The 22,190-nt window shown below is 37.6% G+C and overlaps 1 protein-coding gene across 14 annotated transcripts in view; it reads left to right on the top strand.

Annotated features, from left to right (window-relative positions):
* Nucleotides 1–467: 467 nt before the first annotated feature.
* Nucleotides 468–22,190, top strand: part of mpp3 (membrane palmitoylated protein 3) — a 28,632-nt gene continuing 6,909 nt past the window's right edge. For 6 of the 14 annotated variants that reach the window (XM_023349178.1, XM_023349175.1, XM_023349177.1 and 3 more), the window contains exons 1-12: nucleotides 6,764–6,931; nucleotides 13,029–13,091; nucleotides 13,170–13,288; nucleotides 14,811–14,888; nucleotides 15,233–15,313; nucleotides 17,590–17,727; nucleotides 17,794–17,875; nucleotides 19,309–19,394; nucleotides 19,703–19,777; nucleotides 19,897–20,093; nucleotides 21,315–21,403; nucleotides 22,131–22,148. In XM_023349178.1, the coding sequence (XP_023204946.1) occupies nucleotides 13,055–13,091; nucleotides 13,170–13,288; nucleotides 14,811–14,888; nucleotides 15,233–15,313; nucleotides 17,590–17,727; nucleotides 17,794–17,875; nucleotides 19,309–19,394; nucleotides 19,703–19,777; nucleotides 19,897–20,093; nucleotides 21,315–21,403; nucleotides 22,131–22,148 (1,000 nt within the window). In that variant the 5' untranslated portion in view covers nucleotides 6,764–6,931; nucleotides 13,029–13,054. Of the gene's footprint in view, nucleotides 755–6,762; nucleotides 6,932–13,028; nucleotides 13,092–13,169; nucleotides 13,289–14,810; nucleotides 14,889–15,232; nucleotides 15,314–17,589; nucleotides 17,728–17,793; nucleotides 17,876–19,308; nucleotides 19,395–19,702; nucleotides 19,778–19,896; nucleotides 20,094–21,314; nucleotides 21,404–22,130; nucleotides 22,149–22,190 lie in introns of those variants that run through there. The other 8 variants (XM_023349173.1, XM_023349167.1, XM_023349171.1 and 5 more) reach the window with 4 other exon arrangements.

Here is a 22,190-nt window from a genome sequence, read left to right as displayed (position 1 = left end):
TTTTTTCCAACCTTGGTTTTCTTTTATGATCTGCCATCATTTCTAACCATCATCCCAGCTGAATAAAAGCATTCCCACAGCATGATGCAGACCCTTCTATGTTTCACTATGTGCGTGATGTGCAGTTTTAGTTTTTATCACTCACAATGTTTTGCCTGTCGACTCAGAATTTTTCTGGCTTTCATCCAACAATAACTTTTTATCTTAATCTTTTTATCTTCTACAAAGACGACATTTGTAGAGTGCATAATTTTCTTCCGTTGAACAACTATGCAACAGTTTGTGTTGACCTTTCATATAAAGTCCATTAAAATATATGGAATTAGTGGTTGTACAATGACAAAACATGAAAGTGAAAGGGCTGGAGTGCGTTTTCAAGTTTTCTGTATTTAAAATTGTGTGCGAGGCCTTGAACTGCAATTAGCATGAAATCTCGTTCCTAATGAGGCTCTTTCTCTCAACCAGGTCACGGTTTTCATCTGTGAAGGAATGCATTGTATTGTGGGGCCATTACCATCCTGCCAAGCGCTGCTCCCATCTGCAGCACAGTCCATCAGTTCACAGGCTCAGCTGACTGATCGATAGACCACTTAGCAGCCGTGAGGTACACACTTCCCAGTCATTTGACCTGCAGGAGCTGTGGGAATGGGAACACAATCTGATAAGCATTGAGCCACAGAACCAAACGCGCCCGACTGACAACTTAAGGAACTCCCCCCCGCGTCCAGACAGATGCAGAAGCTCGACAGATCAGGTGTCACAACTGTGGTTGCACACTCATGCAAAGATAAAATGTTGGCTTAATTACTAAGGGTTATAAAAAGAGGAGAGTTAAGCACATTAAGAGTAGTTTCTATTCAGGTTATTTACATGACATAGCAAAGCCACATGCAGGAAACGGTTGTATTGCAGGACTTTAGTTCATTATTTCAAATGAATAATTTCCTAAACAGTTCAGTAAAAGAAATAGTGATAAATAATTGAAAAGTTTTTGTTAAAACTGATTGTTCTTGTGAATGTGTTTGGTTTTAATTTTGAATATAATTTGATTGTTGGACTGCTGCTGCGGAGATGGGATTCTTGACCTAAACAGTTTGTACATAATGAATAATTACATTTCCTGTGAGTTGTAAGGCGTTATACATGATGACAATTAAATAATGCAGACTTAATGAGTTTTACCACTTTTCAGATAATTTACAGATGACATTTAACTTATTACTCATAAAAAAGATAAGACGTTCTCCATTAAATTTGTTGTTATTAAATTTATATTGTGCTCTGCTAAACTTTCTACATTTTGTCCAGCTACAACCTCATACACTAAGCTATTTCATTGGACGTTTTGGTGAATAAACACACTTTTATAGTTGTATACACATATATGCTTATTTGAACAAAATGTTTGACAAATTAAATATAAAGTGTTTGGTACTTTAGCCCATCGGAACCGATATTTTGCTGAACTACTTTTCTCTCTACCAGCTTTTGACACCAAAAAAACAGGAGTGTTTTCACATCTAAATACAGATTTTTAAATGAAGATAAGTCTAGACTTTGACTAGACCTTTCTAACACATGGGTACGGTGTAGGTGCTTCTCTGATTGGCCCAGTTTTCTGTAGTTTTGCATAGTGCATGGCTGATTAACCCTAATAAAAATTCTAATTTTTATTAGAATTTTCCTGATGCTTAATAATAACTACTTTCTTATTTTAAAGGGATTTACTTGATTCAGACGTTTTTTCTAATAAATTATTGTTTAGATTAATAGTTTCCACATGTAAAATAACTTTCAGAAATTATTCAAATTTGTTACATTTTAACTTACAACTCAGGATTTTAGGTTTATTTGAGTTCAAAGTCTGGGGATGTTTGTGATGCTGACTCCAGACCTACCCTGGTATGTGAACCACTTGAGTTTACACAATGATACTGACAAACAAACAATCTCAGAAATTTCTGCCAAAAACCCAAGAAAGGAAACTGAAACCACCTGCTCCTTTCTCACTTCTGGGAGTGATCAGACCCTCCCTTTCCTCCTCTTCCTCCTCCTTTTCTCTGAATAACATTGCAGGCCATAATTCACTTTGTCTAATGCAGCTCTGCAGTAGCTGCTGAAGTATATAAGGTTATGAAACATTTCCCAGCAGCAATGCAGCTCTCAGCCATAACTCTTCACTTGTCACTAAAACCACCATTTGTTCCTTTTTAAACTCTGCACCACCACTGAGCAACTGGGACATTATAAAAACTTCAGCTCTATGTATGTACATGTATAAAGTAATTTGCTTTCCTGGTTTTCAGTGTGAATCAGCTGAATGTTCTTTGAGGGTGTTTAGATTTAGTCCCTGCAGGTCAGCTAAAATAGCTTTTTTTTCTTTTTTTTTTTTAACCATTTTGCTTGTTTGAAATGTCTGTTATTCTCTTTCTGTTGAAAATTTACTTTGGGTCAAGCATTAGCTGTCAGATAAATGACCTTCTATCTGACTCTGAAATACTTTGGTGTACAGAGAAGTTTGTTGTTGAATGGATGACGTGAGTTATCATCATATGCTGTTTTCATCCCTTTTAAAATATAATTGCTGCTTTACACTGTGGCTTAACCAATGGTCTTACTCAAATTTGTCTTGTCACAGACAAAAAAACAAACAAAAAACTGAAACTTTTTGCTTGTAAGATTAAACTTTTGGGGTTTTCTTGCAATTTTTTCCAATTTTGTCCCTGGAATCTTCACTCTTGAGTAGATTAGCAACTTTCCTAAAAAAAAAAAGTTCCTATTTGCCTTGAATGATTGGCAGCTCTGTGAAATGCAAAAAAAGGATATTTCTGTTTTGCTCTAGAAGTAGCATATCCTAGATTCTCATCATACTATTTGTTGTCTTTGTTATTCACAGCAGATGAGAGTAGTGTGAGGTCGTGGGGAACTAGGGGTGCCGTGAAAGAGAGTAGAGAGGGCCAGGCGGGCAGTAATATTGACGAACCCGGGAGGCTGAGTGAGCAGCGAGAAAGTCGTGGCGCCGGGCGGATATTAAAGGACATTAAACCTCCTTCTTCCAGACAAATGGCAGCGATTTGCTGAAAGGGAGAGCAGTAAATATGATAGCAGTTAATATCATACAGAGAGATGATCCCATCCTCCCTGTTAATCTGTCTCCACTCAGAAGTGTTTGCTCAGCTACCATTATTTTTCATTTCTTTTCTCACCAAAGGCTATAATAACTCACCTACATAAAAAATGCATTTCTTAGTTTCACTTCAAAACACATACTTTATGACCATTTTCTCTGTTCTTTTTCTTCCTTGAATTAATTTTGGATTCATTAGGATGATTCTGACAACTCTGAGAACTAACGCCTACATACATATATAAAGATATACAAAACAAACAAATCTGATCAAAATTATGTTTAAAATTAGAGCTATTTGAAGTCTGGAACTCACAGGGCTTTGTTTTTAGACTGCATGTTTTTAGACATGTCATGTCTTTAAAGCTTGGTCTCTGCATTTTCCATGCATTTTATATTGCTACACAGTGTAAGAAAAAACTGTATCCTTAGGGTAAAACTTAGGGTAATATTTGCATAAAGGACCAGTTTGTTCAAGAATAATTACAGCATTTTATATTACTTTTCCTCAAAAATTGGCAAAAAGTATTTTTCTACAACCTTGCAAAGTAAATCTATAATTTTAATATAATTTCAATGTAAGCTAGAAAGTAGGAAACTCTACTAAAAGGCTTTGAAAAGAATAATATACAAGACAAAGGGAGATGTAGCCATGCAGAAAGATTTTACTGGAGATTTTTTTTTCTTTGCTGCTGCTCCTGTTCCAATAAGGAGCTACTCTGTGTCCTCCTTCCTCCTGGGTTATTATGGATCTGCAAATAGCTCAGAATAATGGCTCTCTGTCTCTGGCATAAACTCTATTATCTGATGGCAGCTCTGTCCATTTGGCCCCTTCAGCTATGGCTGAACATGCAGAGACCCAGTTTATGGCCTATTTGTTGGATCAGCAGACAGCTTGGACCTCCAGCTCCACCCATTGAAGTCAGCATCAGTCTGATCTTTTTCCTTCTCCCCAAAGGAATTGAGCAGATGTCGCTGAATCAATTTGGTTAAGACCCATAATGACCTCGTCTCTAAATCACTCCGGTGTTTGGGGTGTGTAAGAGTTTTCCCCTTAGCTGCGCTGCAGAGTCATAGCTGCTACCGTTCAGAGCACAGTTTATTTTTTGATTCTATCCTCATTTTAATGCGGCCAGTACATAACAATAATCTTTTATTAGATTAGAAAACAAAAACTCTGAACTTTACAGATAAAGCAAAGTGCCTTATGAATAAGAAAATTTGTTTTACTGCAGTATTTTTGGTTGGTCACTCCTACCAAACTCTAAGTTTTGATAATAACATTAAGCCAGTTAAAGGTGTTATCTTTTTATGAAATCAGAGTGTGTCCTTTAAGGGAGCAGAGTATTTCCCACCTTAATTTATTCTCATAGAGTATAAGATCCATCTCAGGAGAGGTAATCCTGTTGTAATCAGTATTGATCTTTTTCATGAGATTTCAATCTGTTCTCTGTGAATAGAGCTTCTCAGATAGAGCATCTATAATTATGTATCTTTTTTAAGGCAGAGCCTACATTTCTTTCCTCTTGCTTTCAGGATAGTGGTCTGAGTTTGCACTCTTCTGAAAATGTTAGCAGTTTTTAATTTTGAGGGTCATGACTGGGGCTGTTTTGAAACATGTAATCAGCAACTGAATGAAATAAATTTAAGGATTCACAGATAAATATTTGAACAAATAATTACACATTTTTTAAAAAAGATTTCTGAATTTCTAAATGAGTAAAATAATCATTTATATTTTGGACTGAATTGTACTGACAGGCAATCAAACAAAACCTTTAGAGCACAACGACTGACAGGGTGAAAATCCTTTTCATATTTTGGAACCTTGGTATGCTGCCTGTGTGGAATAAGTTGTTATTTTCACCTTTACAGAGGAAAGATTGTAACAAGAGATCTTGTTTGTGGTTTTTCATCAACGTAGCGAGGAGGTTTTATAACCCACAGTGACATGTTTTATTACTTTGCTTAAGCTGCAAATTTTTGCAGATGTTCAGAAGTCCTGAATTCTTCAGCTGTTCTCTTGAACTGTATGAAATAAAATGTATGTTTATAAGAGGTCTGCATGTTTCTGTTCACCTCTTCATGCCTTGAGGTTAGTAGCAGCCTGATCTTGAAAAGAAGGGGTCACAAAAAACAGCCTGGATGCACATGTGATTACCATGTGAATGAAGGAGGGTGTGTGTCTTGGAAGGGAGGGTCATGACATCATTAAGATGCCGTGTTTTGCTGAGAGAGCTGCATGCAGCCAGACAAAGAGGGAACAGACGTTCTGTAGGTGGATGTGGGCTGATACAGCCGAAGCCACAGTTCTGTCAAGAGCAGCCAATCAGATTAATTCAAAGTGAAGTCAGCTAAGTAAAGGGCTGAAAGAATGAAAACAAAGCTTTGTCTTCCACATTGATTTAGAACTCAAATCTGACTTGTTTATCCAAAACAGAAGGAATCATTAAATACATTATATATGTATTATAGTGTATATTTGACTTCTTGCTTTCACACTTGCAATTCCAAATTTATGGAAGCTTTTAAAAATATATACCATAAACTTATTGGTAAAATAAAATGCAACCTATTATGTAAGAATGTTTTTTTTTGTTTGTTTTTATGATAGTAAATGTTTGGAAGTAGGATTGTGTTTGGGAAACAGAGGATTTGCTGCTGCATTGGTGGTACTTATGAAAAGCTTGAGAACTATTTAGTCTATGGTAAATCTATGTGAACCTGGCACTTGGTGATTTTGAGTAATGATGACATAGCAACCTGTAGCAACAATGATGGAAGCATTTTTATCTTTTTTTTTTCCACAGTTAATAACTTTCAGCAGGTTGTCCAGCAACTAAGACTTTAAAGCTCTGTGTTTGGAGCTATTCTGTCTTTAGTTATGCCAGGAGATTTTTGTTGTAATACATCTTTATGCTGATGACACTGTACTTTATTTTCATGCTGTTCTCTTAGTACTTGATCATCTTCAGTCTGGCTTGAATCTTCAGTTGCTTTTGTTAAGTGAAGCTTAACATGTCAAACAAAAAACAATAGCTGACATAGTACTACAAAAATATCTAAAAAGGGAATTCAGGATTCTGGTATAAATAGAAAAATAGAAATAATTTTGGCAATCCAAACTGACCAAAAACAGGAAATGTTTTTGAATTTCAAAGGGTGAGGAAAAAAATGCTCTCGTCTTTATGCAGTGTATGTTCATATTTGGTTTCAATTGAACTGCAAAGTGCCATAAAGTCCAATTCTACTATCACTTTCCTTTTTCTTTCTTTTCAACAAAATGGCTTCTTTTTTTCTCTGCACATCATTTTCAGCTTCAGCTTAAAAACCGTCACATTCAGCTACTATTTGGTACCATTTTATTACCAGTTTTAACTGACTAAGATCATATTGTTGCATGTTTGTTTGATTTGTGGTTGAAACCCTGTCTCTGAGATCTAGACATCGATGTGGCATTTATCAACACTGAATCTATTTTTAACATCAATATGAAGGATAATCTTCAGGACTTCTGATGCGCTATTTGGCCTTTTCCTCTGGTTTTGTGAACAGAGAACATCAGACATAAAAAGGGAGGAGAGGTGGGAGGGGCTGAGAGGCAAAGAGGAGAGAGAAAAAGGGAAGGAAGGAGCAGCCACTCAGCAGCAGGTTAGTGAAAGCAGCAGCCACAAGAGGAGGAGGAGGAGGAGGAGGAAGAAGAAGTAAGCAGGAGGAGAACCTGGAACGAGAGAAACTGTGGCTGCAGTTACAGGAGCGACACAAAACACAGGCAGGGAGGTGGAGATCTGGAGAGAAGAGAAGGTAAGAAGGCTGCATTTTCTGTCAGCATTTGCTTGTTTTCAGTGTGAACACAAAGCATCAGCTGCCCGACTAGGCTGGGTGTATCTTCCGTTCAGTGAGCGTTTCCCCCCCCTTTCTTTCTCCGTCTGCCAGCTGACGGCACGCTGTGTGTGGAGAGAGCAGAGTGCAGTAGCACTGCAGAGAGATGGAGAAGAGCGGGAGGGAGCAAGAGAGGGAGAGCAGCATTACACTCTACAGATAGGAGGAAGTAGAAACAGATCTGTGAGGAAAACCAGTGGAAACAGGAAGAAAAAATAACATCTGCCTCTGCTTTTCTGCATGGAAACGATGGGATGGGGGTGAGGAGGGAGTGTAACCCTTTCAGCATCTGTACAGGAGAGACAGCTGTCAGCATCAGTAGTTTCCCTCCATGTTGGAGATGATATAAGTTTGGGTCTGGTCACACCCTCTGCGAGATGAGATTAGATGATGGGAGGCTTTCGTGGCTGCAGATGAGTGAGGAAATGTGTGTATGTGTGTAAAATGCATGTTGGATGGTGGCCAGACATGCTTAGTGCTGCCTCCCGTTCCTGTCAGGGCAATGGATTAGCTGTATGTGAAAGAGACCAGCGAAGATGCTCAATCACGAGCAGACCGAGATGTTGTCACTATCAGATCTATCCATGTGTGGATACTCATCACCCACTTTCTTTTTGTTCTTGTTTACAGCCGTTGTTTGGTGGCTGAAACTGAGATGCTGAGTATATTATCAAATTGTGTTGTTTATATCCTCAGTATAACAGCGTGACTGAGCATTTGTTGTTTCTGTCCTCGTGCTGAGGAGTTTTCACAGAAAACCAGACTCTGCACCGTCAATAAGAATAAATTTTAAGAGGATGTCTGTAATAATTCCTGAACATATGCACCAGCAGCATAGCAGACACTCCAGATGGCACAGTTTGTGTTACTAGCATATTTAGATATACACAGAGAGGGGCATATTAGCAGCACATAACAACAACAAGCTGCATTACAGGCTGATGATTCACTCCAGCAAACAGAAATACATGAACGGTCAGCTGTCTGTCCTGTACTGATTTCAACATCCCCCACCTTGAAATTACTGATGTTAGTTTGAGACCAACTGCTGTGATTTAACCCCATTCTGCACAAGTTATTTTCCTCCAGCCTCAGACTGATTGTATATACAACAGAAGCATGTTTATTGGTTAAATCAAAGAAGCAGAGAAAGGAATTGTGTAAATGTATTCGCTTGGAAATAATAGGTGTCAAGTTTAAAAACAACCTACTTTTGTATTTTTTCTAGGTTTCTTTGTTTCATCGACATGATAATTCGTAGTTATGAACTTTCTGTTTGATTCCTAAAAGCAGTGCTACAAACAAACTGAAAAGTTAGCTGTGCTAACTCTAGACCACTATTCATAAACATTAGTTCTGCTAAACAAACAGCACAGCATTTAGCAGAAGCTAATGCTAAAGCGCTAACTTCAATTGAAATTATAACTGTCCTTGACAGACAACAATCCTCGAGCACCAATTTAATTCTGAAATTAAAATTTCTATGTTCTATAAGTGCCCCTAGATATTGTATTTGTTTATCTTGTTCTCTTTGTCCATGTTTTATGTTTTCCTCTGCTTATTGTTTGAAAAACCGTCTAACTATTTTAACAGTTGATTACTAACTTCAATGAAGATGTTGAATTTTGTTAAACTAAACGTTAATTAATCAGGCTAGAATTTATCTGGGAAAATTAATTTGGGAGAAGCTAAGTGTGCTAACCGTTTTTGAAGTTAGCAAAAACGATAACGCATTAGTGGATCAGTGGAAATGTGCCCACCACCAAACAGTGCTGTGAGGTATTTGTAGCACTTAAATCCAGATTTCTGTTGTTTTAATTTTTTTGATCTCACTTAAATTTTTCGTACCAAACAAATGTTCACATCATAAAGTAAATAAAAAAAGGGCATTTTTAAATGATTATTTTCTTCAAGGAAAAAAGCTATACCAACTTGTCCCCATCTTAAAAACAATTAACTGCCTTTGTTAATTGTGTTAATAGTGTATAACTGAGAAATCATTTTACATAGTAGTGTGCATAGAACATAACCTAGTTTTGCCTGAAAACTATGTAAATGTCTTGGTGTAAAATGGAGAGCAAATGTTGTCAGAGAAATGGATGTAGCGTGTGATTCATCTGCATTTAGCTAAATTTTTCAGAGAAGTCCTGACGTTTGATAAAGGTTGTTATCTAATCATTGGACTTCTGAGCTTTCTCATGTTAGCATGAGCTGCAGATAAGCCTTTAACTAGATTAGAGGCAGAAACATCATTTTTGATGGGAACAAAATCCAAAAAGCATCATCTTTCAGTTTATTTCTGGATCAGTGACGTCTGTTGCTTTGATGTTGGTAATCATTCTGATGTGACGGAGCGTGGAAACCTAGACTGAATCCTGTATGACTTCAAAGATTCACAACAGCCAAGCTGAGAAAACATTGTTCAAATCAGTAAGCATACATTTTAAAATATATATTGTGGGATAAACTGGGCAAGTTGCATACTGTTTTGGTTAGAGGTTTGTATCCATGGATACGAACATCAATATTGGACTATTCGTGTATTTGAGCATCATGAAATGCAAAAGGGTTTAATTTGTTTAATATTCCTCTAATTAATGCATGTTCAAATTTATATGTACAGGCTCAAATATAAATGTGGGCACAGCTGCACCTCAACTGCATGTCTTTTTGTTGCCGTGAACAACCTTTTGACGTAATTATGACTGGATATTTGACTACTTTTTAGACATAGACTGCTTTCAAGCATATTTTTCAGTAGAGGTTTTATTTTGATTTTCTTAAGTGAGATAAAAATAAAAGTTGTTTTGCAGAGCAACTAAGTTGTTCACATTTTGCTGATGGCATCTGTAAAATAAATACAATTTCACGCATAAAATTAAAATAACTAATTTCAGAATGAATATTTTTTCACCAATTGGCACAAGGAATATATGGAAACAAAGTGTGAGAAAGGATGATGTCATTTAAAGAGTGAAGCAGTAATTTGTAGTCCTGGTGTGCCACATGACAGTCAGATTGAGGAAAGGTTCTTTCCATCACTGATTAGTCTGCCTGTTTTGTTTTTCCTGTTTTTAAGAATAGCTTCCTTCAAATGACACAATAACAGCCTTAAACTTTTCAAATTTATACTAGAGATCCTCCCATTTCATATGAAAGGAATCGGATTAATTTCAGGATGCTTATTTTGATGTAAAGTCAGTTTATTTTTCAGTAACGACAGACAGTGCATGTAAGAAATAATTAGTTTAACTGTTGAAAGGCTTACGTTGTGGCACACAGGGTATTTCCTGAAAAGGATATTTAAAGACAAGAGTTTACAAGAATACATTTAAAAGCATTCATTTAGAAGAATAGTTTGTTGATCCTCTGTTTTTAAATTATCTACTTCACTTCCCTCCCATGGCTCTCGTTTAGTTGTTCCCACGGTGACCTCATCACACTGATTTGGCAGCAGCATTGTTGATGTTGTCTTTGTCCCAGAATGAACTCAGCAGCAGCATAGTGAGCTGTGACTCTATTTTGATTGTTCAAAGAAAACACATCCATAGAAACATTAATTATTCATAAATATTAGTGGACCCCAGATTCCAGCTCATTAAATTTACAATAAGAAACTTTTTTTTTCTTTTCTGGATTTGTCTTCTTCAAGCTTCAGACATTTTAAGTTGTAATTAAAGACATGATTAAATGATGATCACTCGCAGAGAGATACTTCTAATCACTGATGAAAGTGAGACTAAAATCTATAAAAGACTCTGCAAAGTAGTGAAGTTGACAGAGGGAAACTTAAATCTGTCTGGTGTTCAAGAGCTGATAATATGGCTGATGAGGAAGGAGCTTCTTCCTCCTCTTCCTGTTACAGTTTAAATCACAGGAAAACATGCATATATCTTAATGCATATGCTTGTTCTACTTTTAAATAGAATAATTTTGGCAGCAAAAAAACTTATGAAAGACACAAAGGTGAGCATGATGTTTGTAAATCTTGCTCATAATCATGTGATTAATCGCCCATTTTACTGGGAGGTTCTCTGCAATGTAAAACGTCATGCTTTAATTAAATTGGCTGCACTGTGTATTTTCCAGGCGCATGGTGCCATTTTATAGCACAATCGTGTAGCTATGTTGCCTTCAGCTGTTCTAAAAATTATTTATGTCACACATGACTTAGAAGAAATTTGACTTCACTATTGGACACCATTAAATTGGGCCTCTGTCTCTTTAAGAAGCTCCTGCTCTTTTCCGATACTCCGCTTTCAGCACAACATGACAACAATGCTGCTCCTTCTGCATATATATATATATATATATATATATATATATATATATATATATATTTTTTTTTTTTTTTTACTTTCTCCTAACTTCAGGTAATTTAGACAGAATGATTTTAAGCAAATTTAACCTCAATCCTGAACAAAGGCAAAAATAAAACTGGAAATAAGGCAGTTTGCCTGAAATGCATTTTTATTCTTCTTCACGCCTTGAACAATTTGAATAGTTAATATTGCTTTGAATTGATATTGATACTGTAAATACTTGAATTGAGTAGATGTGGATTTCTGTCCAACCATGACATGAGAATCACAGATGCCAGCTGTATTGTGCTTAATAGCAGCTTTAATCCTGGTGTAGAAAAGCTGCCTGTAAAGTATCAGCATACCTCAACATGCTGTGCTGCATATCCATGTTGATGTTTTTAGGTTAAAGGCCCTAAGAATACAACTCTGCTCTGGTAACACACTTACATCTGTCCTGGTTTATGACACTACAAAAAAGTTTATGTTGAAGGTCCTGCAGGTACATTTAAGAACAAATATTATGACCATTTCATGCTTCTTAGTGAAACTCATTCAGTTCAGGAGCTGCATTGGCTTTTGCAAAAAAATATCAACTACTTTCTAAACTTTGAATCTTTGCAGAAAGTTTTATGCATTTTTAGCTGCTAAACAAAGAAATGGGAGGAAGCCGCTGTGGCTGTAGGAGTACATCCTGTACCCGCTGGGTTGCTGGTTCAAACCCACGCTCCATCTGTCTGTCACTGTGCCGTTGTGTCCCTCACCTACTTTGGCTGCAGGTGAGGTGATCAGAGGACACGGTCGAACAGCAGTCTCGCTCCTGTCAGTCTGCCCCACGGCCAATTTTCAAACATTAAATTGTGAAGTTTAAATTTATTTTAAGTTTTGCTTGGTATATACAGCATTTTTATTACAAATACAAGTAACATTCTTAGCTAATTGTGCTATAAAGTGGCACATAACACTGCCCCTTTAAATCAGACTTGTGCTGGCCTCTCCAAAATATAAACTTTGTTGTCCTTAAGCCTCTTTGCAGCTAATTTGTCAGTGTTTGCTTATATGATCCATTTAAAGGATTTGTTTGTACCCAAGCTTTAATTCCCTGGTTGATATCCAGAGACACTGCTTCAGTATTTTTCTCATGTTGTTTCCTAACTGTCTTTTTTATTTAGAAATATCTGGTTCCTACAACATAATAAAACTCATTTGGCTTGAATTTATGATTATTATATTGATTGATTGAATTAAAATATTTGCACTACAAACTTGACCAAACATACTTGGTAAGATTTTGTGGTTTTGCAATGAACTTTTCATACTGAATCTTTGAGGTGAAGCACATTCCTAGCATATCTCCCTCATACAGTAAAGATGATTCGCTCTGTAGGCAGACTGAGTCTCCTTTCTGTCCAATCAGGAGCTTTCCTTTCAGGTGTACGACTGTGATTGCTTTATAAAGGTTTTTAACTCCAGACACTAACAAAAAGCTGAAAGAGCTTTGCATTAGTGTCTGTGATTAATGGCACCAAAAGCAAGTTTTATCTGTAAGCATCCACAGCTAAATCTTTACAGATGAAGTGGAAGGAAAACTAAAGCATATGAGGAGAGAAGATATGAGAAACAGAACTCTAATGTCAATGCACATGAATTAAATGTCATGCAAAGGAGGTGTGAGTGAGACAAAAGTTGATTAATATTTTCCTCTTCCCTCCCCTCAGGTTTCCCCTCCTCACCTCACTGACACATGAAAGAAGTCATGCCGGTTCTCACAGCAGGAGCGGGTAAGACGACAGCCGGTGTGCCGTACTGTGCTCCGTCTGTTTGGGTTCATGTCCACAATGTGTTTCCGTTCTCCACAGGACTGCATGAAACGCTGGCCCTGCTGACCTCTCAGTTGCGGCCCGATGCCAACCACAAAGAGGACATGGTCTTCCTCAAAGACGTCTTCAGTGAGAGGAGTTTGGGATACCTCATGAAGGTGAGAAATCCTCCTTAAAAAGTTAGTATTGTTTTATTTTTGCTTTGAATTAAAATACCATCTCATTAATTTTCTTTAAAAAGTTTATTTTCAATGCATGGTCCTTCTAGCTCACAGTCCTATGTAATGTAGACTGAAAGTTCAAGTTTGTCCATTGAGTCAGGTATTACTGAGAGGAAGGAAACATCTGTCAGGAGAGTCTATGTCAGTGAAAATGTTTTATTCAACTGTTTGAGGTCCTCAAATCCCAGGAGTTTTCCAAAGCTAAAATTAGATCCGCCATGAGTAGAAAGTAATCCTGAGGGTTATGTTCTCTGGAGACCTGAGAGGACCTGGCGACAGACCCGGGGCCGCGTCAGCCATAATGCCGGCGTTTCTCTGATTCTGTGTCTTTCATATTGGTATCATTACATTTCCAAAATCACGAATTTACCCACCAATGATCTGATACTGCTGCAGCAACAGAAGCTGCACTGGTAACCATTCATTAAAAAAAGCAACTACCGGTACTTTTATGTAAAACAGAGCCAATAAAAATAATCTAACAAGATGAAAATGGCTTAGAAACACGAACAAGAAGAATGTAATGAGGAGGTCTGTGATTTACTCCATGAATTCAATAGGAAAGCAGACAATTTCCTTTTTTATGATAGAGTTTAGTTTTGAATGTGGAGCACATTTATAAGAAGGGCAGAAAATCTGTAGAAAAATGTTAGAAAATCAGTAAATGCAAATTTAATGTTATACAAACTACTTTTTGAGTTGAAAGCAAAACCTGCCGAGTAAATAACTGTGAAAGTCCTTAAATTACTTTTGATATTTTGTCCAAATACTTTTTGAACTAATGTGTTCTCAAACATTCCTGAATGTACCGTGTTTCTTTCCTTACCAATACTGTTGTTGTCTAATAACACTCCTGTCGTCAATAGGACATGTTGGGAGTTATGGAGCTCCCAACACATAAAAATAGTTTGTTGTTTTTCCCAAAGAGCACAAGAAAAATACTGATTGTTATTTCACAATATAATCTTTTTCTTTCCCAAATAGTTCACTTTTATTAACTTTAAAGGAAAAAGGACCTGCAGGGTTGAAAAGTTATTTCTCCTGAACAGATAAAATCCTCATTCTCACTATTGGACTGATGGTTTGTGGTTTATATGTCCGAAGCGGTGACCAGTGGAATAGTATTTTTTCCCCAAAGGGTGGACAAAAAATATTGAAGCTCTTTCCTTTAGTAACTTCCCAGCAGATAGGTTTATGAGTGTTTTCAGCTTTAAGCTTTCCAAATGGGACTCATCAGCTTCCAATATGTGGAAAGAGGGTGTGCTAGGTTTTTTCCAAAGCTACATAAAACTGGTAGTTTGATATTGTTCAAATGTTATCTTTTCCATAATTTCTGGTGTGTCTTCTGTAATAATATATTTTACCCATCTTTGTTTAAATTAGCCTGGGTGCCATAGCCAATCAGAATTTAACCCACAGCCTTGCTGAAATAATCTCTGGAAATATTTTCTGTCCACAGATTCACGAGAAGCTGAGACAGTACGAGAGGCAAAGCCCCACGCCGGTGCTCCACAGCGCCTCCTCTCTGGCTGAAAATGTAAGCTCATCTCACACACTCCATAAATTATTTTCCCACTTGAGCGCAGCTTTCAGCCTCTGTGAGTTAGCTCTTGTGGAGAAACAGTGCAAGTTTCAAAAATGAATTTTAATGTTGCCAAATGTGCTGAATCATCCTGATGCTCCTCTAATGAAGCCTAACATCCTGCTCCTCTCTTGCTCACGTCAGTGGGAGGAAAGTGCTGACCCCAGTTATTTGCTACTCCTCTTTCCGTCTGTTTGTCTGTGTAGCAGTCTCTAATTACTCCACAGTAAGCTGAGTGAAACATCGTTTGTGTTCAGCTCTTACAACACCTGATTTAAAGGTTTTTGGGAATTTCTCAGGTGGCAGAGGAGCTGCAGACTGGACCAATGAGCACAGAGGAGAAGGAACTGCTGCACCTGCTGATGTCACCACATCTGAAGGTAAACACACAATCAGCAGCTTCTGTTTTCAAATCCCAACAACTGTGCTACCATTTTAAGAAACTTCCTTTAAGGACCTGCAACTAAAGCAGTAACTACATTTGTACACATCCAAAGGGGCAGTGTTATGTAAAATTGACTTTTTTGAACCTTACATAATGTTGTAAAGTTATTCCCACATCAAAAACATACCTTTAGTGTTGCTTTGATTCTTTCATGCATGTTTGAGGAATCCTTTAATCTCACCATTCAGCTGCGCAATACATCTGGGTGGACCTTAGCTCCACCTTCAAGACGCAGCTCCTCCTTAGAGCTGAGGTTTTCAAGCTTCAGAGCTTCCACCTCACAGAGCAGCTCTCTCCCACAACTCCACTACTCAGTTCCTTCAGACTAGCCAGGAGCAATTAGCAAACACCTGCAGAACTCATTATACCAGCTACTTCTTAGTGCAACGCTGGTAAAAAATGTTGTTCAAGGGTTAAAATAGGATGACGTTGAGATGACTTCCAGAGGGCGGAGTTTCAGAAAGAGCATGAGTTTTTTTTTGTAATTATTTTTTTTATTTAGACAGACAGATTTCCATCACATTCGTTAATTACAGCTTTACCCATTTAAGATCGTACATGAGGATATAAGTGGAAAGTCCAAGTGCTTTTGTCCATACTGCCTTTCTGGTATTTTCTTTTACAGACTATTACTATTTTAGTTGTGAACGATAACAAAAATGAACAGAATTTAACAATAATGGGGATTGCACCACCTCGAGCAATAAAAACCACAAGAACATACAAGGGCAGGGCACATAATTCACAAGAACAATCAAATGAAGTCAGATCTAATCGGTTTTACATACTCAGTCCATTTGGTCCAGATCTTATAAAACTTTCCTTTTTCAACTTGGAGGGAAAAATAAATCTTTTCCATAGCATAAATCTGGTAAACAATTTACATCCATTCATCGATAGTGGGTGGATCCGGTTTTAGCTATTTCCTTGTGATGGCTTTCTTACTGGCTGCCAGTAGTATAGCCAGCAGTTTTTGGTCTTTATTGGTCCATGTGTCCAATTGTAAGTTGCCCAAGTACAACGTTTCACATTTGAATGGAATGTTTACATTGAATATATTTTCAATATGCTTGTGGAACTCTTCCCAATATGGTTTTATTACTTGGCAGTCCCAAAAAACATGGAAGTGCTTGGCTCCCTTAGACCTGCAAAGTCTCCAGCAGGCGTCCCCGTTGTTTTGATATCGTCTCTGAATGGGTGGAACAAAAAATCGTGCAATGTTTTTCCAGCAAAACTCCCGCCGTGTGTTTGATCCAGTCGAGACCCACTGCAGTTGACATATTTCCTCCCAGCCTTCTTGTGAGATGATTACCTTCATTTCCTTTTCCCATTTCCTCTTTATGTATTCTGTATTCTCATGTTTAGATAGCTGTATGGCATTATATAACTTAGAGATAATTCTGCTGTCCGATCTGAGCTTAATTAGTGATAGAAATACCCCCATGAAACTTGAATCACTTTTTCTCAACACCTCTTTAAAATTTCTATTAAAATAATGTCTCACCTGCAGGTACCTAAAAAAATCATCTTTTTCCAGTCCGTGATCCTTCTGTAAGGTTTCAAAACTCTGAAATATCCCTTTGTGGACAAATGAATAATTTGTTATTCATTTAACATTAATCCTATTAATGTTAGACAGACGCCCAATTTTAAGGCTGTAAATTATAAAGTCAAATTTCTTTCAAGTCATATTTGATATACAGCTCTGGGAAAAATTTAAGAGAAAACATAAAATTATGAGTTTCTTTGATACTTTACTTTTTATAGGTATATGTTTGAGTAAAATGAACATTGTTCTTTTATTCTATGAACTACTGACATGTCTCTGAAATTCCAAGCAAAAATTTAGTATTTATTAGCATAAAATGAGAAATGGTGAAAATAACTAAAAAGATGCAGACCTTTTAGACTGCAAATAATGCAAAGAAAACAAGTTTATGTTGTAAAACAACAACAACACTAATGTTTTAACTCAGGAAGAGTTCAGAAATTATATTTGGTGGAATAACCATGAGGTTTTCAGTGGGGTTCAATGCAGTGGACTCTTCATTTTTTCTGTATGTATAACATTCTTACAACACCTGAAGGTAACACACTTACTTGCAAATTGCACTATGTGCCTGGAAAACATGTAATACTGCCCCTTTAAAATAACCTTTCTTGTAGTTTATTTCAGCAGCAGGAGTTTATTCTCTTTTTTAATCCCATCAGGCTGTCCTCTCAGTGCATGACACCGTGGCCCAGAAGAACTTTGACCCGGTGCTCCCTCCGCTGCCCGATGACTTCGAGGACGAGCTGGATGAGGAGTCTGTGAAGATTGTCAGACTGGTGAAGAACAAGGAGCCTCTGGTGAGCTGCAACAGGATGAAGAACCTGAAAGGTGCTTTCTTCTGTCAACGTTTGTTTCTTTGTCAGGGAGCAACGATCAGACGGGATGAGGCAACAGGAGTTGTGATCGTGGCGCGGATTATGAGAGGAGGTGCTGCAGATCGAAGCGGTACGTAAAGATTTAAAGTTTTCTTTTGACATATAATAACTTATTGGGCTTTTTGTTGTGTTTATGTTGAAATTCAACTTTTTTCCTGTTTATCTTGAATCAGTAAATTATTTTATCTTGACAAAGAAACTATGTATGTTTTTAAATATCAAATAAACTCACAGCATTAATGCAAATGTACTGTAGCTGCTGAACAGGTAAAAAAAGGACACAGACACTCAAATGTTTTTGTGGTTCAATCACAGATTAAAAATGTTGCTGCTGTTCAGAAAAGTAGATTACACTGTTTCGAGAAATAGAACAAGATTGTGCATGAGGCTCAGTAATCTGAGCTGTTATTGATCCATGTTTATTTTGCTTAGTTTGTCAAATCCTCTGAGTTTTTTCCTCAAATGTCTGGCTTCTAAACCTTTTCACTTTCTGTGAGCTCGATAGAACTGACTAAATTAAATGGGACTGAAAATGAGAAATTCAACCGAAAAATAAATAAATAAATATATATATTTGTTGTTTTTTTTCAGTTTTCAGGGTTTATTTGGCAAGTTTCCCTGAAAACACTATGTAAAAGAGTCAGTGGTTGGCATATTTTCCAAGCACAGATGAGGCTCCTCTGTGTGTTTTAAAGATGCTTCCTTTCAAAATACTGAGATGGATTTTTTGTTTTAAATTCTAAAAACAGCAATAAATAAAAATTACATGCAAAATAAAAGCTGTACTTGTGAATCTGAGCCTCCCTTCAAGCAGGATGATGATCAGAGTTTCTGATCAGCAGGGAAATACCACTGCATTTCTCTATTTACAGAAAATGAAATAGAGAAGAAAAAAAAACAAATATGCAGAAATATAAGGGCTGAAAAACAAGAAGCTGGTTTCTGTAAAGACAGAATGATCAAAGTTGGAAGGAGAGAAATGCTGCAGCAGGAGAAACATGAGAGGTTCTGCAGCTGTAGCTGAAACACAAAGCGCTCCATGAGTCAGAATCCATCACGCAATACACACTTAAAAAGATCTTTATGAAATATCAGCCAGACCCAAGTGCATGCTGGGTGCATCAACCAATTAGTTCCCATATCCATGAAATTTTAATATCCTCTTGAATTCTTCCAGCATTAAAAACGTGTTGCTAGTGTTAAGAAAGGAGCTGAGGAGTGTTGCCTGCTGAATACATACATAATACATGTGTGACTGTATAATAATGTGTTCTCTGAGCCTCTTTGACCAGAGGGAATATTGATTTTCTCTCAGATTTGGTTTCATTGTTGTGGCTGCAGCTCAAAAGATCTCATGTGGAGGATAGAAACCACCGGAGTCTGTTGCTGTGACAACCAGACAGATGTTAGGATACGACTCAACATGAACGACACTGGAAGCTCCCTGGGACCGTTTTTTATTATTATTATTATTATTTTTTAACCCATTTCTGCCTCTTACAGGTCTGGTCCATGTAGGAGATGAACTCAGGGAAGTCAATGGAGTTTCAGTGATCCACAAAAGACCCGACGAGATCAGTCAGCTGTTGGTAAGAAGACCACACATAATATTACACATTCTTGTAAAAATTTTCACCAAGGAAGTTAAATTCAGGCAGGAAGTTACTGCTTTCAATTATTTACCATAAGTACTTTATATAACAAGTACAAATTACAGAGAAAATCAAAATAAAGATAGAATTTCTTTGCAAAACGTCACTGTTAGGAATTATAGATACGTCACTAAAAGTATATTGACCCTAAATTTTGATCCAAAATAATAAATTACAACGAAACTTCATGTTTTTCTGTCTTGAGCATCCAGCTGCAGTTCTAACCCTCCTATTTTGTGACTTAGTCCCAGTCCCAGGGCTCCATCACTCTAAAGATAATCCCAGCCATCAAAGAGGAGGACAGACTGAGGGAGAGCAAGGTGAGATGAAAACATGTCCAACTGGATCTGCATGTACTTTTATTTATAATACACTGTTTATTAGGACCACTTAAAAACACCTGGGCTCATTAAAACTGTTCTGTGATTTTCTACCACAGGTTTACATGAGAGCCTTGTTTGACTACACCCCTCTGGAAGACAAGGCCACCCCCTGCCAGGAAGCGGGACTTCCCTTCAAACGGGGCGACATCCTGCAGGTTGTGACGCAGGACGACCCCACGTGGTGGCAGGCCAAACGCGTGGGAGACAGCAACCTGCGGGCCGGACTCATCCCGTCCAAACAGTTCCAGGAGAGGTGAGAACGTCCAGCAGCTCCAGCGCTGACGGATTCACCCGGACATCACCCGTTTATTTCATTCGGTCGTTTGTAATCCCTTCAAATCCACGTTCATGCGTTCCACTGACAGAGGTCAGCTGTGATTAGATGGAGCATCAGAGAAGTGGGGGAAAAAAATAAGCAGAAATACAGCGTTGAACGGGCACATGCTGATACTGAGTGTCATAATCCACCAGTGAGATGATCTCAGCTGGGAGGTGGCTGCCAAACTGCAGCCATGGCTGGATTAACAACAAACAGGAATGTGGAGAAGAAAATGCACATATGTGGAGTTTACATTAATCTTAGGGATTAAACAATGAGAATACTGGCATAAGCTTTGATTTGTAATAGGAAATTACTGAGTGGGTTTTAGAGCGCATTTCTCTGTTTGAGGAAATACTCGACTTTTGCTGAAATACTCGTACTGACAGATGATCAGCAGTATCTACAAGGAAATAAAGACAAATTATATTTTGTTAAAGAACCCCCCAAAAATGATTTTTTATGTTATCTGAAAGTTTTTCTTTATTCTTTGGTAGTTTTCTCACTATTTTTTCTGTTTAAAAAAACGTGAGGACAGTTGACAAGTAGAGGACATAAATGTCTGGGATATACTTGGTAGGAATGTCAAAATTAAGATTTTGTCCCCAATACTAAACAGTCTTTTGAGATTATTGCTGATTCTGAATCTTTGTCTGACATGTCATTCAAGTTAATGAAATTAAAATTATTTTTAGGAGTAAAAACCTTAAACTGCTGTACAAGACAGTACATTTCATTAACTGAACTGTCATAAAGCAAAGATCTAAACACCGTTGTCTTAAAAAAGCACAAACCTCATGATATAGAGACTAAAACACCGACAGTGAGAACAATAAAAATAATAGTTTGTGTAAATATTGGAAATTAATGGATCAGCCAAACTCCAAAGTTAAACTTCTAGAAAGCTTTAAAAGATTAAAAGGATATAAGGCTCCACGCATGCAAAACATGAAAAAATAAAAAACATGGCTTTGTCCTAGTTCTATTTAACTGCTAAACATTACATACAGCTGTCTTGTGTTACTGAATCTGGTAATCCTTTGTGTCATAATCTGTCAATGTTTGCTCTGTCTTGTATTCTTGACAATCTCCTCTTACTTTCTGCTTACTCTCGTCTCTGCCCTGATGATTCTCCGCCTGCTTTTATCCTCTCTGGCTCTATGCTGCACATCCCTTCAGGCGGCTGGCCTACAGGATGAAAATGGGCACACTACCGAATCCAAAATCCCCTAAAAAGCCTGCTTGTAAGTTTCTGCTTCTCAGGATTTCACCTCGCAGTCTACATTTTTACGTAATCCCAGTTTACAACCAGCTGCCCCCACCGGTCTTCTGTTGTCACTAATGTAATCATATGTCTTTAACAGATATTTATTCACCTTCATTGATTTTTATTGGCATTCTTCTAGCTTTGTTCCTGGATCCATTAGCATTCACTGTTCATCCCTTGGTGCAGGCATGTTTTTAAAGGGATGAGGCAGAGGAGGAGGGGAGGGATCTCAGATATGAATTAATCTCTTTAATGTTCACTTCATCTGGCCAAGTCCAAGCTGTTCCAGACAGCAAAACAGCAGCTGTTCCCTGCATCAATAATATACCACACTTCTCACCTGATGCAGTACACAACATGCAAACATTGAGAGGCTGTTTTGTGGTGCATTAACTGTATGCCATCCGATTAGGCCTGGGCCGCAGGAAGGCAGCAGCTTAGCAGGATGCAGCTCACTGTTCTACTTTAAGCAGCAGCAGCAGCAAACCTGCAGGGACTCTCCAGTCCTCCTGCTCAGTTTATCCAACCAAACCCTGACATAAGCTTTTAAAATTAGTGTTTCCCTTCTCGTCTCTGATGTCATCCTAGTGCCGTATTTGAAGCTCATTCAACCCTGTCCCCATTATCAGCTGTCATGTATATAAAATCTGGTTCTTTTTCCTTCTTTAATCCTGTTTATTCTTCTTTGCTGCATTCTGCATCAGCTGAAGGATGCGACAAAGGTGGGTGAATGTGCAGCCACACTCTCATCCATCCACAACATG

This window comes from Xiphophorus maculatus, chromosome 16 (assembly GCF_002775205.1).
Source record: "Xiphophorus maculatus strain JP 163 A chromosome 16, X_maculatus-5.0-male, whole genome shotgun sequence".
Classification (NCBI taxonomy): Eukaryota; Metazoa; Chordata; class Actinopteri; order Cyprinodontiformes; family Poeciliidae; genus Xiphophorus; species Xiphophorus maculatus.
The sequence above is the reverse complement of the archived record's forward strand: the minus strand, read 5'-3'. Positions and strand labels throughout refer to the sequence as shown.